The 16,269-nt window shown below is 34.3% G+C and overlaps 1 protein-coding gene across 1 annotated transcript in view; it reads right to left on the bottom strand.

The window, feature by feature from the left end:
* TACR3 (tachykinin receptor 3) overlaps positions 1-16,269 on the bottom strand; it is a 97,800-nt gene that overhangs the window by 37,878 nt on the left and 43,653 nt on the right. Inside the window, exons 2-3 of the mRNA XM_030313337.1 lie at positions 14,544-14,732; positions 11,777-11,927 (exon numbers count right to left, since the gene is read on the bottom strand). Coding sequence (XP_030169197.1) covers positions 11,777-11,927; positions 14,544-14,732 — 340 coding nt within the window. The remainder of the gene's footprint in view (positions 1-11,776; positions 11,928-14,543; positions 14,733-16,269) is intronic.

Raw genomic sequence — 16,269 nt, 5'->3', positions numbered from 1 at the left:
GAACTGTTCCATTGAGGGTAGGGATGAAAAAAAAAGGGCTGGAGGATAACGGTGGTGAAAGGGCTCTCAAAAGCAAACTGCCAAATAAAGATGAAAAAGAGTAAAATGTTCAAGTCAAACAAACACAAAAATGGTTTCGACTTTTTCGGTTGACAACAAGCCTATTGAATGAAGTGGAGGGGAGCACTAACCTAGCCACTCTCAACTTGTTAAGGAACTTACATCTTTGTAACAGCAGAAATAGAAATACTCCTTGGTGCCAGCAAGTCCCAGAACCCTGAAATGACTTAATCAGAGGATTTCTTTCTAAAAGTTATGAATAACTTCTTTGTTAAGGGCCGAATCGTGCCCGCCTCCCAAATTCATGTGTTAAAGTTCTAACCCCCAGTACCTCAGAATGGGACTGAATTTAGAAACAGGGTCTTTAAAAAGCTAAATAAGGTGCAGTGAAGGTCATATGGGTGGATCCTAAGTTAATATGACTCCTGTCCTTACTTAGATACTGAGGGAACTCACCGGAAGATTCTAGAGGAAGATGGCCATCTATAAGCCAGGGAAAGAGACCTTAAAGAAACCAAAGCCTGCCGACACCTTGATCTTCTGAGGCTGCAGGGCCTCGGGAAAATAAATTTCTGTTTTTAAGTCACTTAGTCTGTGGTTCTTAATTATGGCGTCTCTATCGAACTCATACCTTTTCCTTGCACCTTTCTCCGCCACATCACCTCAACACTCCTAAATCATATCTGGCAGATATTTTGAAATATAACTGATATGCATATTCTGTTACCTAACCAAGGTAGATCCACGGTGAGCTCTATACTTACACATGTGGAATTCACATAGCTGCTCCTCCAGTGGCTGAAGTGGCTAATTTAATCTGATATCTTGTACTGGTTGCCTCCAGCAGAGAGAGAGCCCTTGATTCTGTCAACCCCTGTGTCCTAGTTGTCAACCAAAGGGGCACTAAGAAAGAAAAGCTTATTCTTCAATGTATTCTTTGGGTTTCTGGAAGGGAGTTTTCTTTTTTCTTTTTTTCTTTTCTTTTCTTTTTTTTTTTTTTTGGAAAAAGACTTATAGCTGAAGTTACCAGCTGAGGGCATGGGGCAGAATGGGAAGTTTGTGGAAATGTTTGCTAGGCTAGCAAGTCTGCTATGGAGATACGAAAAACTTAAGCATAAAAGTATACCCCTGCTACCCATCATTCTGTTAACTGAACCTCTTGATTAATTATTTTACATGGTCAGGCAATTTATATTTGATATTGATAAGGGCTGAATTGTGTCCCCCTCCCAAATTCATGTGTTAAAGTTCTAATCCCCACTACCCCAGAATGGGACTGAATTTAGAAACAGGGTCTTTAAAAAGCTGAATAAGGTGCAGGGATGTGTTTTTCTCCTTTATGAAAAGAGGCATTTTTTTTCTAGCATAGTTTTATACTAAAGGGATTTAGAATTGTATAATGAGTATTATATGCATAATATAAAGTCTTTTTACTGACTAGACTTCTCAGCTTATTGGAAGAATCTGTACAATAGGGAAAGTCCTATACCATATTTTACTTGTGGCTGGGCTGAGAAATACTTTTATTTAATGAAATATGAAAACTTTTCAAGAGCAGTTTAACTCATTCAGCAATAGATAAGTAGACTTCATTTTTAGTGCTGAGGATATTAACATAGTTCTGAAGACACTGACCTTATTCTGCAGATTTAGTCTCAAATCTTTCCTGTGTGTGCTGGGACGAGGGGCAGAATAGCAGGGTGGAGCTCAGGAAGTCTAAATTCCAGACCTCGTTCTTCCCTTCAATGATTTTGACTTTTAACAAGTCACATCAGGTGACTTCACATTTTATAATCTATATAATCAGTAGGTAGCTGATCCAAAACCTTTTTCTTTCATCCATCCATCCATTCATCCAGAGGCATTATGCTAAGCACTGAGGATACAATGGTGAGTAAGGCATATCTCCTACTCAGTATTCTACAATAGATCAGAAGCTTTACCTGTGATAAAATGACCCACATTTGTTAGGAACACTACAAACATAAGTTTAAATTAATTTTAATCTACTGTATTCTTTCAATACTCTGTTTTCTCTTCAGATCATATAGATCATTTGCCTTTTTAATCTACCTTATTCTTTCATTCTCTACTTTTTAGAATACTCTAAAAGTACTCAAACTTAAATACAGCTTAATTCTAAAATTAAATATTGTAAATGGTTATTTAATAATATGTCATTGTTGGCAAAGTGGATATTTCATGTATGCACACATAGCCTGGCTAAAAGTTTTTAAGTTTACATTAAAAACTACGCAAGCATGTGAAACAGGAGGACGCAGCATTTAGAGATAGACATAGTCTTGGGAGGGGGAAGAGACATTAATGTTTATAGAGATTTACTTTATCAGATAAGAGGTGGAGAACATTGAAATAAATTCTAACAAGAATCTTGTCAGCCTCAAAGCTGTATGTACTGAAAGTGGAATGAAAAGTCATGAATGAAGAAGAAAATTATACATTAAAGAACAAAAACCAATCTGTTTCCAGATAAGAGATTCCGTGTAGAAAGATGGAAGATTATGTCAGCACTAAATTAAAACAAATCTAACATAAAATTCCATGATGAATGGAACATTCATGGATAATTGAAAGAGGTGAGAGGTACTGTGAGTTACATGGACAATAGAATAAGACTGATTTAACTTATGGAAGGAATTTGTTTTTTTACCATTTATGTATTGAGCATTCATTGTATAAAAAGCTAAACAGTGTTAGAATGGTAACATGAATTATTTCCCTTCTTTTTAAAATCTCTTTTACTGACATTATGCATAATGTACTCTAACTGTATAAAGGGAGATAGGATAGCAGTGGGTTATTTCCTTGACTTTAGTGTTAGTTTAGGATCCAAATAAGATTCCTCTACTCACTTAATACATAATTTTAAGTAAGTTAAACTCTCTAAACCTTGGTTACATCAGCCGTTAGGTAGTACAGTAGAACCTCAGAGTTAGTGAGACTATTAAATGAGATCATATACGTGACTCATGAGTAGGTAGCTGATTCAAAACCTTATTCTTTCATCCATCCATCCATCCATCCATCGATCCATCCATCCATCCATCCATCCACCCATCAGTGCTTAAGCTTCTGATCTTATTATAATTAAAAAGTTAACTAAAGAAACATTGAGTATCAATGTTATCAAATCTAGATTTTATAATCCTAATGGCCATTTATTTCAAAAATGAATAAAGTAACAGAGGTCCATGCTAGCTTATTTACTATGAATTTGAATGAGAGGACTTCTGTCTTCATTTGAATTGCTTAAAAAAATGGCCATCTGGTTTTATGAGCTCATTTTCTTAGGGTTTAGGTTAGCTGTATTTGCTTTATTTTTTTTTTTTACCACAGGTATCCCAAGTTAGCTCTTGTTCCAACAAATGGGGTCTTTTGAAATGGAAGCTGGAGAAAGTATATAAATATGAGTCAGTACCAATCAATCTGTCACCATGCTGAATAAACAGCTAGAGTCATCCTCTGCTGACAAAGTGTCAGAAGCTGAAGACTACACATGACTATTAACACAGCCTGTATGACAATGATGCCAAATTAAATAGGAATAGAAGAAAACAGGTGATATTCACTCTCTTCCTTTTGGAAGCACAAAAATAGCTGCATAAGTGATCACTCGGCAATTCATCTCTTTCAAAGAATGTTTTACTAACCTGTTATTAAGTAGTTACCTCTAGTAAAGAGGAACAATGCTATCAGTGGAATTTTCTGCATTGGTTGAAAGGTTTTTTAAAATGAATTGGAAATAATAAAAAATTGAAATAAAATAAATGTAAATAGGAGCAGGTAGTTCTGGCAGAAGGAGTTTTCTCTGCACCTCTGACTTGGGCTTCAGTAGGTTGTTGGTGTGGAGAATGGAAGGAAGGAGCAAGAGAGATGAGAAGAGGAATTTGCGCTCACGATGCTCAGTAGGTGGTTGTGCCTATATTCACTATTATTATCCTTCAGAGGACGTGATATAATGTTCTTCTTATGAAAATTTGGGGAATTTTTATGATTTGTAATGATCAGAAACACATTTTTAGTGCACATTTTTACATATCTAAAGTAGATACCTCTTCAGTTTGGTAACTGAATGCAGTCTTAGTTTACTGATGAATTGTTTATTAAGAATTAATTTTTAAGTTGATTGCTGGTACTAGAAATAAATTTTAAGTTGACTGCTGGTACTGGGAAATAATTATTTTCCCAAAACATTGTTATATACTTTGGTTAGTTTAATCTTCAAATGCCTTTTAACTCAGAATATGTCAAAAATGGGGCACCTGGCTGGCTCACTTGGAGGAGGGTGTGACTGTTGATCTCAGGGTTGTGAGTTCAAGCCCATGTTGGGTGTATTATTAAATAAATAAAACTTAAAAAAAAAAAGAATGTCAGTAAATAATATAATAATGTAATTCAATTGTATTATTGATAATTAAACAAATCAAAAAATAAGTAAAGAACTACTTTATCTTATTTACTTCCCCCCTTGAGCAACATACAGAAATGATCAGTGTAATAGGTTAAGAACACATTCTCTAGAATAAGATTTGCTGACTTCAAATCTTTATTATTCAATAGATGAGGCAGTTCCTTAACCTATCTATTGACTGCTTCTTCATCTGTAAAACGAAATAATAATAGTTCCTTCCCCATGTGGTGGTCAGAATTCAATTGGCTAATCTATTTAAAGTACCGAAATCAAGTGTCTGGCACAGAACAAGCACAATACATGTTTGTTGCTTTTATAAAGCTACCATAAGCATTGTTCTTTTTATTGGTGATCATAATTAGGTTTATTTTTGTCTCACGAATAGATGAAAGTGAGAGCAGACTGGAATCGCATATTCATGAGCATTAGGTACCAGACACTTTAATACATACATTATCTTGATTAGCCCTCATCAAAAAGTTTCTAGAAAAGAAAAAGTATTTTGGTATTTTATAAATAAGAAGTGGAGGGTGAGAGATTAAGAGTCAGAGAACCAGTAGCTGACAAACCAGGAATCAAACCAGCCGATGTGACTCCACAGTTCATGTTTTGTTTTGTTTTTCCCATTAACCCTGCACAAATATGGTACATGTGTTTGTTTTAGGTATGATGTCAGAAATGCAACGAAGTCATGATGGCCCTTTTGTTACAAAGAAATCTTTACTTATGCCTCAAGAAACTTAGCAAAAATAAGTATATATGTGACACAATACAGTTGAAATACACAACACGTAATAAGAATCAAGAATAGAGAAAAAATATTTCAAATATCAGAATTCTATAAGCAAAATGTTAAAGGAATCTTATTTTTTCTAAGAATCTAATGGTAGAATTGCTAATTTTCTTCAATTCTTACTATATTATCACAGTAAGTGAGAGTAAACACTGGTTGTATAATAATTAGTTGGTTTATTGTTCTTATGCCTTCTTAGAGCATCACTGATAGGAATATGGCAGTCACTACCCAGATGTGATGATTTAAATTTCATTTTACATTAATAAAATAAAATAATTTTAATTTCTTGTTATAGTAGCTGTACTTGGTGTTAATTCATTGGATACATGTGGCTAATGACTACCATATTGGACATGGCAGATATGGAACCTTTCCTTCATTACAGAAATTTCCATTGGACAGCACTATTCTAGGGTAAGCTCGGATGTGTAACAGAATGACCAGGCAGAAAACTTTAATGAGCAAAATATTGGTTAAGGGTAGCTGCCAATTCTTTGCGTTGAACATAATGGAAGGAATGGTTATCTTGCATTCCATAGCACTAAATGGGTTCCATGTGTACAACTACCAGCTGTTTAAGTTTGGGCAACGTTCACCTTCCTAGAGCTTTAATTCCCTCATTTGTTGAATGGAAGGAAATACCTTCCATGAGGCCTACTTACTGTGGAAATTATGAAGGTCAGTACAGACAATATATAGGAATGTACCTTGTATAATACAAGTAATAGACATAAGGTATCATTCTGAAACCTGGGTCTTTCAACTAGTTCTCTAAAAGAACACAGCCCTAAAAACTTGTGTCCAGGATTCAAATCCAAGTTCTGCCACTTACTAGTTTTATAAGTTTGAGACTTGGTTTCATTTTTTCTGTAAATCAAGAAAAATACATATAGCTATTGTGAGAATTAAATAATATATATGTGGAAGGAAGTCAGTGTAAGCAGGTGGACGGATGGATGATATAAATGAAGGGGATTAAGAGCACAGACACAATGTAGGTCAATATTATGTTTAAAAAGACAAATGGCCAACTTTATACCTCTTTACTTTGCTACCACATGATGCTTTCTGATCTCTACAATACTGGCATATATATTCATGGTAAAGTGCCTAAAGTAACAGATATCAATTACTGAGAACAGTTCTGTTTTTTTAAATTTTTTTAACATTTATTTATTTTTGAGACAGAGAGAGACAGAGCATGAACGGGAGAGGGGCAGAGAGAGAGAGGGAGACACAGAATCTGAAACAGGCTCCAGGCTCTGAGCTGTCAGCACAGAGCCCGAAGCGAAGCTCGAACTCACGAACCGCAAGATCACGACCTGAGCCGAAGTCGAACGCTTAACCCACTGAGCCACCCAGGTGCCCCACTGAGAACAGTTCTATGAGCTAGGTATTTTTTGGAGACTTTACATGTATTGCTTCATTTAATGTCTATATAACCATATGGATATTCATGCATTATTATTATTTTCACTTCATTTTATAGGGGTTGTAGCCTCTCTGGGGCTCAGATAGTTTATACTACCCAAGATATACCCCAGAGTCAGCATTTGAACTTGGCACACTAAGAATCTCTGCTCCCAGTCATTACATTCAATTGTCAAGTAACATAAAAGAATGCCATTGGTTTATCCACTCATTAACCCTTTCCGTTTCTCCTTACTAAATATTTATGGTCCAGTTCTCCCAAAGTTAATAAATGTTATCATCTAATTCCAAAAACAAAAATCGTTTTTAAATAGACAAAATGTTTTCGTAAAATTCTTATGTAAAAGTAAACAAGTAAAAATAGCTAGGAAGATTCTGGAAAGAAAAAAGACAAATGCAGTGGAGAGTTGTCCTGTTAGATATTAAAATACATTATAAAGTTTCATTAATTTAACCAATGTGGTGATGAGCATGAACAGCTCCATAGAACAGAATAGAAAGTTGACTGAGTCTCAAACACATTTGAGGAATGTAGAATATGATAATTGTGATATCTTTTTTTTTTTTAATTTTTTTTTCAACGTTTATTTTTTTTATTTTTGGGACAGAGAGAGACAGAGCATGAACGGGGGAGGGGCAGAGAGAGAGGGAGACACAGAATCGGAAACAGGCTCCAGGCTCTGAGCCATCAGCCCAGAGCCCGACGCGGGGCTCGAACTCCCGGACCGCGAGATCGTGACCTGGCTGAAGTCGGACGCTTAACCGACTGCGCCACCCAGGCGCCCCTAATCAATACTTTATAATTTGCTACTATTTGAAAATACTCTTGTTTGAAGTGCCGAGATTCTCAAAGGATACAAAAATGTTGATTCAAAGGGGCACATGCACCCCAATGTTTATCGCAGCACTATCAACAGTAGCCAGATTATGGAAAGAGCCTAAATGTTCGTTGACTGACGAATGGATAAAGAAGATATATATATAATGGTGTGTGTTTAATGGTGTGGTGTATATATATATATATATACATATATATATATATACATATATATATGTATATATATATATATAATGGAATATTACTTGGTGATCAAACAATGAAATCTTGCCATTTGCAACAATGAAGATGGAGCTAGAGTGTATAATGCTGAGTGAAGTAAGTCAGAGAAAGATAAATATCATATGATGTCACTCATAATGTGGAATTTAAGAAACAAAACAGGTGAACATAGTGGAAGGGAAGGAAAAATAAGAAGCAAAAGAGAGAGGAAGGCAAACCATAGGAGACTCTTAACCATAGAGAAGAAACTGAGGGTTGCTGGAGGGGTATTGGGTGGGGGGATGGACTACCTGGGTGATGGGCATTAAGGAGGGCACTTGTTGGGATCAGCACTGGGTGTTATAGGTAAATAAATCACTAAATTCTACCCCTAAAATCATTACTATATTATATGTTAACTAACTTGGATTTAAATAAAATTAAAAATAAAAAAAAATAAAGTGCCAGAATTCTTAAGTTAATCACTTTATTACATTAAAGGTACATTATTATTTCAATATGCATTTTTAAATAGTCTTATATTGAAAGCCAATAGGTATATAACATACAGTAATTTAAAATCTAGAACATTTACTATAAATTAAGGATATCTGGTTGTGCAATGAGGTATACAATGTGCTTTGAAGTTGTAAAATACACTTATATAAGAAAGAGTTTGTTAGTGTGATTGTTACCATTTTTTTGGAAGACTAGTTCTATATATGTGACTCAAATATCAGACAATCCTTCTAGCGTTTAGTGAGCTTTGTAGAGTCATTGGATTTTAATAGTGATTTTCATTTTCAGCACTCCAGTTTTAATGAGGAAATATTTCCAGAAGTATTAACTTATTTCTTAGGACTAATATTTAGTCTTTTTACCTGGTGTTGGCTAGAACTAGTAGTATTATTTTCAAACAATATATATATACTTAGGTAGGACATATGTAAAGATTGAACAGGGAAGTTAATCTTCAATTATCTGAAAGTTTCATATTAGTTTAATGTTTGGATTGATACATTCTCTTTAACATAGACATAGTAATTTATTTTACTGACTGTTCTTCAGAGAATTTAATCAATGTTTGAAATTGAGCACAATTTCTGCAGATTGGGGGAGAAAGAGAAATGAAAGCAATGTTTCTCAACAGTTGCAAAGATTTCAGTGATTTGACTAAAATTTCTTAAGCTTTCATTTATTCATGTATTTGGGGGTTCCACTACTCATTTATTACCAGGAGGCTGGCTGAGAGTTTCTTATGGAGTTGTTTCCCCCCATGGTCATGATGAATTTGCACTGTTATAACCAATACTCTCTTGTTTAATCTCTGAAATCCAATCTATATTATCAAAGATTTATTCTCCAGAAGATAGCGTATAATTAAAAATGTTCATCCAGAGCAGGGTTTATATTTTTGACCTAAGTTGTCATATTAAAATATAAAAATCATATGGGGCGGGGCACCTGGGTGGCTCAGTCGGTTGAGCGTCCGCCTTCCGCTCAGGTCATGATCTCGTGGTCTATGAGTTCCAGCCCCACGTTGGGCTCTATGCTGACAGCTCAGAGCCTGGAGCCTGCTTCAGATTTTGTGTCTCCCTCTCTCTGCCCCTCCCCCACTCATGCTCTGTCTCTCTCTGTCAAAAATAAATAAATGTTAAAAAATAATAAAAAAAATCATATGGGGCACCTGGGTAGGTCATTCGATTGAGCATCTGACTTTCGCTCCGATCATGATCACGGTTTGTGGGTTTCAGCCCAACATCAGGCTCTGCGCTGATAGCTCAGAGCCTGGAGCCTGCTTGGATTCTGTATCCCTCTCTCTCTGCCCCTCCCCTGCTCGTGCTGTGTCTTTCTCTCTCTCAAAAATAAACATACATTAAAAAAAACCCAAAACATATGATTACTAGATAAAAAACTATATTCCAAGCCATATCAGACAATATTTTAATTTTGGATACAAATAATTAAGAGGAAAGCCAGCTCAATTTTGAAATTTTAAATTTTTAGATAAAATGAGTATTACTTCTGAGATACTGATGACCATACTAATAAATGCCTGTGAACGAAATCCAAGGACAAGTTGATTTATTATGAGAAGTTCATGGCATGAATGTCATTTTGTATTATTTTAGCCCAGAACACAATCTCAGAGAAATATGGACTGGAGCTTTTAAATTTCTGACACTCTTAAAATGTTCTAGAAGGGTCACTCTCTCAGTTTGAGTTGATATTCATGCTTTGAAATTGAAGAGTAATGAAATAAAAATTAAATATTTATGCCTTACTTTCATCAGGTATATAAGGCCAAAGACAAAAATATTCTTTCTTGCTTTTCCTGTCCCTGGGACTCAAATCAAAAATAAAGAGGAACAGTTAGATTAACTTTTCATTTCTTTCTAGAAGATATCACATGTATATGAGAAAAAGAGAACTATAATCAACAAATACTGGGCTTATTTTAATTTGTTTAGGAGTAAACAGGGAAAAAATGTGAAAAAAGAAAAAAAAAAGATGCCTAAGCCATAAGAAGGAAATGAAAGATGAGAAACTAGGTGAGTAATACAAAGACAGACATTATTCTGAAATCCGTATCAGTTATTTAATGTGATGAACCTGAAGTATAGCTATAAGAAAATAGTACCTGCAAAGAGTATCTTGCAATATGAGCAAGATGTTAGCAAGTGAGGGTTGAAATTACAAAGTAGAAAGAGAAACTATTAATTTAAGGTCACCATGTTGTTGAAATTCTTCTAGTTTTAGAGGCTTTTTTTAAATTTTAAATTTTAATTTTTTTAGATGCTAAAGGCATGATTTAGTTGTTTGTGTACTTCATTTTTAAGGTAATTTTTTGAAAGATAAATAAATCTATAATATTATAGGCTGAAATGACTAAATTAATGTGAACTTCACGCTTACTCTTTTGTTTCCAAATACTAGAGACCATGGTGAAATGTTAACTGAACATAAGTCTTATGTTCCACTATTTACCGATAACAGAGGAAAAACATATCAGTACTAAAATAGAATCAAATTTCTACATTAGATTTTAAAACCTGATTGATCTTTGTTAAGTGAGTGTTTGTAGGTAAGTGGTTTTTAAATTGTTGAGTGTTTTTTAAGGGAAGTGTCCATGTGGTAGGTAGTAGTTCTACATAAATAAGTGAATCGTAAATGGAATAAATAATAATTGGCATAATCAGTATGACTCTTATCTTTGGGAAAGCATTTCTGATTTGCATTAGGAATACATCGACTGAAGAGAGAAAGATGGAATAGATGACTGTAAGATTCTTTTTAACTCCACACATTTGTTTAAAATTTCACATATTGAGTCACATGATAGTAAAAACATCTTAATGAAAAAAATAATCCTAGTAAAATGTCAATATAATAATCTTTAGAAGCTTTTTGTTTCATGTGAATTGTTCAAAAGTAAGCTTTTTCATGCACCCAATAAGTTGTAGAAGAATATTAATGCAGCTCTCATCTCTTAATCAGACATACATGATGGCTGTGTACAGATGGGGATGAGGGAGGGGAGGGGCGGGTTGGAGGGAGGGGAGGGGCAGGAGGCGTGGGAGAGGGATAGGAAGATGGATATTAGGAAACTATAGCACACACTAAGAGAGATCCTGGGGATAAAGGAAACTGCTGGATGATTAGAGGGCATCTGAGGCATTCTGTTCAATAAAGGACAAAGATAGTTACAGCTGCAGAAATATAATCACTGGGCTTAAAGTGAAATTTCATAAGTTGCAGGTGGAGTAATTGAGAATACTCTATAAAAGGTAAATAAAAGTCCTGTAAGAAAGTGACTATTCCAGACCGATTCTGTACATGGATAGTGCTTATAGAAGACAAAAAGAAATTAAAAGAAAGAGTTGATAAAAAGAAAGAAAACAAGACAAAAAAATAGGAGTAAAGCATTAAATCATATTATATTAAAATGTCATAACTAGGTTTTTCCCCTATGATGAGCCGCTTACACAAATGCTGGGTAAAATTATATGAACAGTACCTTTCTTTTAGCCTTTAGCTGCTCATGGTACTTGTTGCAGGTGTCTCCTGGAATCTCTCCTCCCCAAAGAGTAATTCCAACAATGGTGTATGTGACACCCATGACGAGCAATGGAAAACAGTACACCAGTACAATGACAATAATATGGTAGCTGCAAGAAATAAAAGCAAACAAACGCAAGCTGAAGATCATATTGAGATGCAATATGTGGGGAACTTTGAATTCATTTTCTTTTAAATCATAATTGAAAATTCCAAAGATTATTTCCACATTTTCTCCAAGTCCTCATTTCACAAATTTATCAAAATATCATGCTCTTGTCTACTATATTTGTCCAAATGCTACCAGCTGATCCTTGCCAATCTTTGATTCATATACAAAAAGTATAGCTGCATTGCAGTGCATATTTAAACTGCCCATGCTCTCCTTGCCTAGAGGTTCTGGACGAATGCCATTTCTCTGCTTGGTAATTGTTGAGCTAACCTAATTTAATTTATCATCACAGACAAAAAGATGAGACAGAATAAACAAATCAACTGACAGATATTTTCTCATATGCAAAATTATTCTATATACCCTTGCAACATCAGTAATATTTGAAATAAATTGTTTTTATCCAAAGAAGAAAATGTAACTAGATATTCTAAACCACACTGGATCCACAAGATATATGACTATAATTTAAAAAATCAGGTAAAGACATTTACATGCATTTCTAATGTCATGACACATTTGATAGCATTATTAATTTGGTAAATAACATTCGGGTGTGTTAGTCACATCAGTGTCAAGATACTATAAATTAGCAAACTAAATTCTATGTTTTTATAGATTTAAGTCAAAATGATAAGGATGTAAGGGCACCTGCCTGGCTCAGTCAGCCAAGCATCCGACTTTTGCTCAGGTCACGATCTCATGGTCAACACAGAGCCCACTTCGGATCCTCTGTCTCCCTCTCTCTCTGCCCCTCCCCCATCTCTCCCTGTCTCTCAAAAGTAATAAATAAATATTTAAAAAATTGATAAGGATGCAGGTGGGGAGGAATAGAAGGGCAACTGATAATATAACCACACAATTAAAATTTGTATAAAGTTTTGTGTAGTTTCCGCTGTCTTAGGAAGGCTTTAAGGAAACTAAAGAATTTGGTATACTAGTCTTCTCAATACCTGTTTCTTTGTAAAGGGAATCTTAAACCTCCTTGCCTTCCCGTTTCCTGATAGCTTTTTAAGTATTGAGTTACAGTCAGTGGGAAGCGATTCAGTCAACAAATAACTTGATTTTATTATTATGATTACTTTTATTTTGTTATACAGCTAAGATTTATTAATATCAGATAGAATAACAGTATTCAGTTTAATAACTATTTCCTGCTTTTCCTTCAATTAAATACTTCCTAATATTTTTCTTTAAAAATCTGGACTCTGGGAAGTCAGAGAAAAACAAATACCATATGATTTCACTCATATGTAGAATTTAAGAAAAAAACAAATGAGCAAAGGGGGAAAGAGAGAGAGAGAAATTAAAAAAACAGACTCTTAATAAAAAAAACCCAAACTGATGGCTATTGGAAGGGAGGTGGGTGAGAAGGGGTGGGTTAAAAAGGTGATGGGGATTAAGGAGTGCACTTCTCATGGTGAGCACCAGATGATGTATGGAATTGTTGAATCATTATATTGTACACCTGAAACTAATATAACGATGTATCTTAACTAACTGGAATTATAATAAAAACTTAAAAACAAATCTGGACTTTGGGTAGAGAAGTTTGATAAAGTGACTGCTTTAAAAAATGACCCTTATATTAAACGTCCTATTTCAGCTCAGGTCATGATCTTGTGGTTTGCGAGTTGGAGCCCCATGGCCAGCTTTGTGCTGACAACTCAGAGCCTGGAGCTTGCTTTGGATTCTGTCTCCCTCTCTCTCTGCCCCTCCCCTGCTTGTGCTCTCTCTCTCAAAAATAAATAAACATTAAAAAAATTATAAAAGATTACCATTGTATTTGCATCATTGGTTATTTTTTAAAGAAAAAATAGGACACTGCATTAGATTTTATTGAATTAAAATTTAAATTATCGGAATAAAAAATGCAAACAGTTGCCCGATTACTTTTTTTCCTTTTGCTTTTCTTAAGATGTGTCCAAAATATGAAATACCAAATTCTATTGTGTAACATTCATAATTATTTTCCAACCTAGTGTTTATGTTTCTTTAATGCTAAAACAAAGGAACACAACCAAGAACCTACCAGAACTGCCTATCCCTAACCAGGACTTTAAAAGGACAATCAGCACCTTTGGGCTTCAGTTCTTCCTTTCCCATTCTTTTCTCAATTAATAACAACCCTGCTTTCCTTTGTGCATTGCTTTCATCTCCAGGGATTTTATCACTTCCTCCAGGAAACTCTCTAGAGTTACCCCATATAAAAGTCATCTCATTTTTCATGTTAGTAACCTTTGTAATTTATAAAACTTATTGACCATACCATATTGTAGTATTTTAAACTTTTTTTTTTTTTTAAAGATTTTAAGTGATCTCTACACCCACTGTGGGGCTCAAACTCACAACTCCGAGGTCAAGAGTTACTCTACCAACTAAGCCAACCAGGCACCCATGTATTCTAGTACTTTAATGTGTCTCTTTTCCCAAATAATATATGGACCCTTGAGGGAAATGTTTATGTTTTATTTGCTTAATTGTTGCTCCCAACCTATAGTTCTTTAAGTGTTCAATAAATTGAATTGAAAACCACAATAAAGAATTAACTTACGTGAAATGTTGTTTAGGACCCTCTGGCCATTGCACGTAGCAAAGAGTACGGCCTGGCATGACTTTAATTTTGGAGTAAAGACACTGAGGGAAGGCAAGTAGAAATGCTAGAATCCAAATACTTCCAATGACGATCTTGGTTGCTGTGGCAGATAGTCTGGGTTTCAAGGGATCAATAATGGCCATATACCTATACAAAAACAAACAAAACCATTTTGTTGGTTCTCTTGCTAGCAGAATTAAAAATGGAGTTTCAAAGGAGTTCTCTGTCTCTGGTAAGCAAGTTGATAAGGATTTTGCTTTGTAGAGGCAGCATGGAATGATAATCATGGCATAGTCTTAGGAATCAGGCATACTGAGGTTCAAATCCTATTCTGTCACTTATGCAAACTTTTTGAACCTCAGCTTTATTATTTTAAAAATAAAAACAAGAACATTCACCTCATAGGGGTGAAGTCAAGATCAATAGAAATAAGGTAAGTGAAAGGTATTGATTATTTGTGCTGTGCCTTGCACATTATCAGAATTCATAAATGTCTGTTGAATGGAACTGGAAAAGTGCATAGTAAGTGCTTAAAAATATGAGTTCTGTACCTCAAGACCTCCATTTTTCTTCTGTATGTTTAACTTTTTAGAAGAAAATTCTGGAGAACTAATATGGATAAACCTATCTGACAAAAATGAGGAATCCCTTATAAAGGATATCATCAACAACTCCATCTAAAAATATCGAGACAAGATCAGGATTCAGATAATAATAAATAAGTCAAGTTTGACTGAGGCTATGCCTTGCTGTTACCTCTAAAATAGAATTCATGGTTTACCATGAAAATCTTCATAGTGCCTGTGTAACTATGTATAACATAATAGTTATAGAGAAATATACTTGAGACTCTCAAAAACACACATATGATTTTTAGAGAGCAAAGTTTTGGGAAATTGGAAACTTTGAATATGGTAACAAAAATCAAGTTTTATTCACTTGTTAAAATATTAATAATATGTCTTGGAGAAACAATTGACAGTTTCAAATTGGATAATATGCCTAATTGCCAAATTCTGGCTAATAGAGTAGAAAATTAATTTGAAATTATACACAAAATTAATTATATTTTTACATTTCTATCAACAAAACATTGTTGAAATTGTTTTTGCTATTGACCATTATGTGTTTCTCAAATATATTTTGATTTCTGTAAATTTTTCAAAGGCAACAATATAATCAAAGAATGACTATTACTTAAGTCCAAAACATTTTAATTTTAAGAATAAATATTTCAAGATAAGAATAATTTTTTTTAATTTGCTTATTGCCCTCTGTTTTATGACTATTAGGCAGAATTGGATATAGATAGATATATTGGAACTTACCTATGTACTACTCATCATATTAACTTTAGTTGAAATTTACTTAAAGGAAATATCCTTAATTTATTATGTATGACAGCTAATAGGTAAAAATGAATGTTAGGTAAAAAAATCATAAAAACAGTACCATAGTTTTAGAAATAAAGTGAACCACACAATGAAAATAAAATGCCTATGTTTGTTTGTTTTCCAATATATGAAATTTATTGTCAAATTGGTTTCCATACAACACCCAGTGCTCATCCCAAAAGGTGCCCTCCTCAATACCCATCACCCACCCTCCCCTCCCTCCCACCCTCCATCAACCCTCAGTTTGTTCTCAGTTTTTAAGTCTCTTATGCTTTGAAAATGCCTATGTT

This window comes from Lynx canadensis, chromosome B1 (genome assembly GCF_007474595.2).
Source record: "Lynx canadensis isolate LIC74 chromosome B1, mLynCan4.pri.v2, whole genome shotgun sequence".
Classification (NCBI taxonomy): Eukaryota; Metazoa; Chordata; class Mammalia; order Carnivora; family Felidae; genus Lynx; species Lynx canadensis.
Note: the sequence above shows the minus strand (reverse complement) of the source record. Positions and strands in the feature narration are given on the sequence as shown.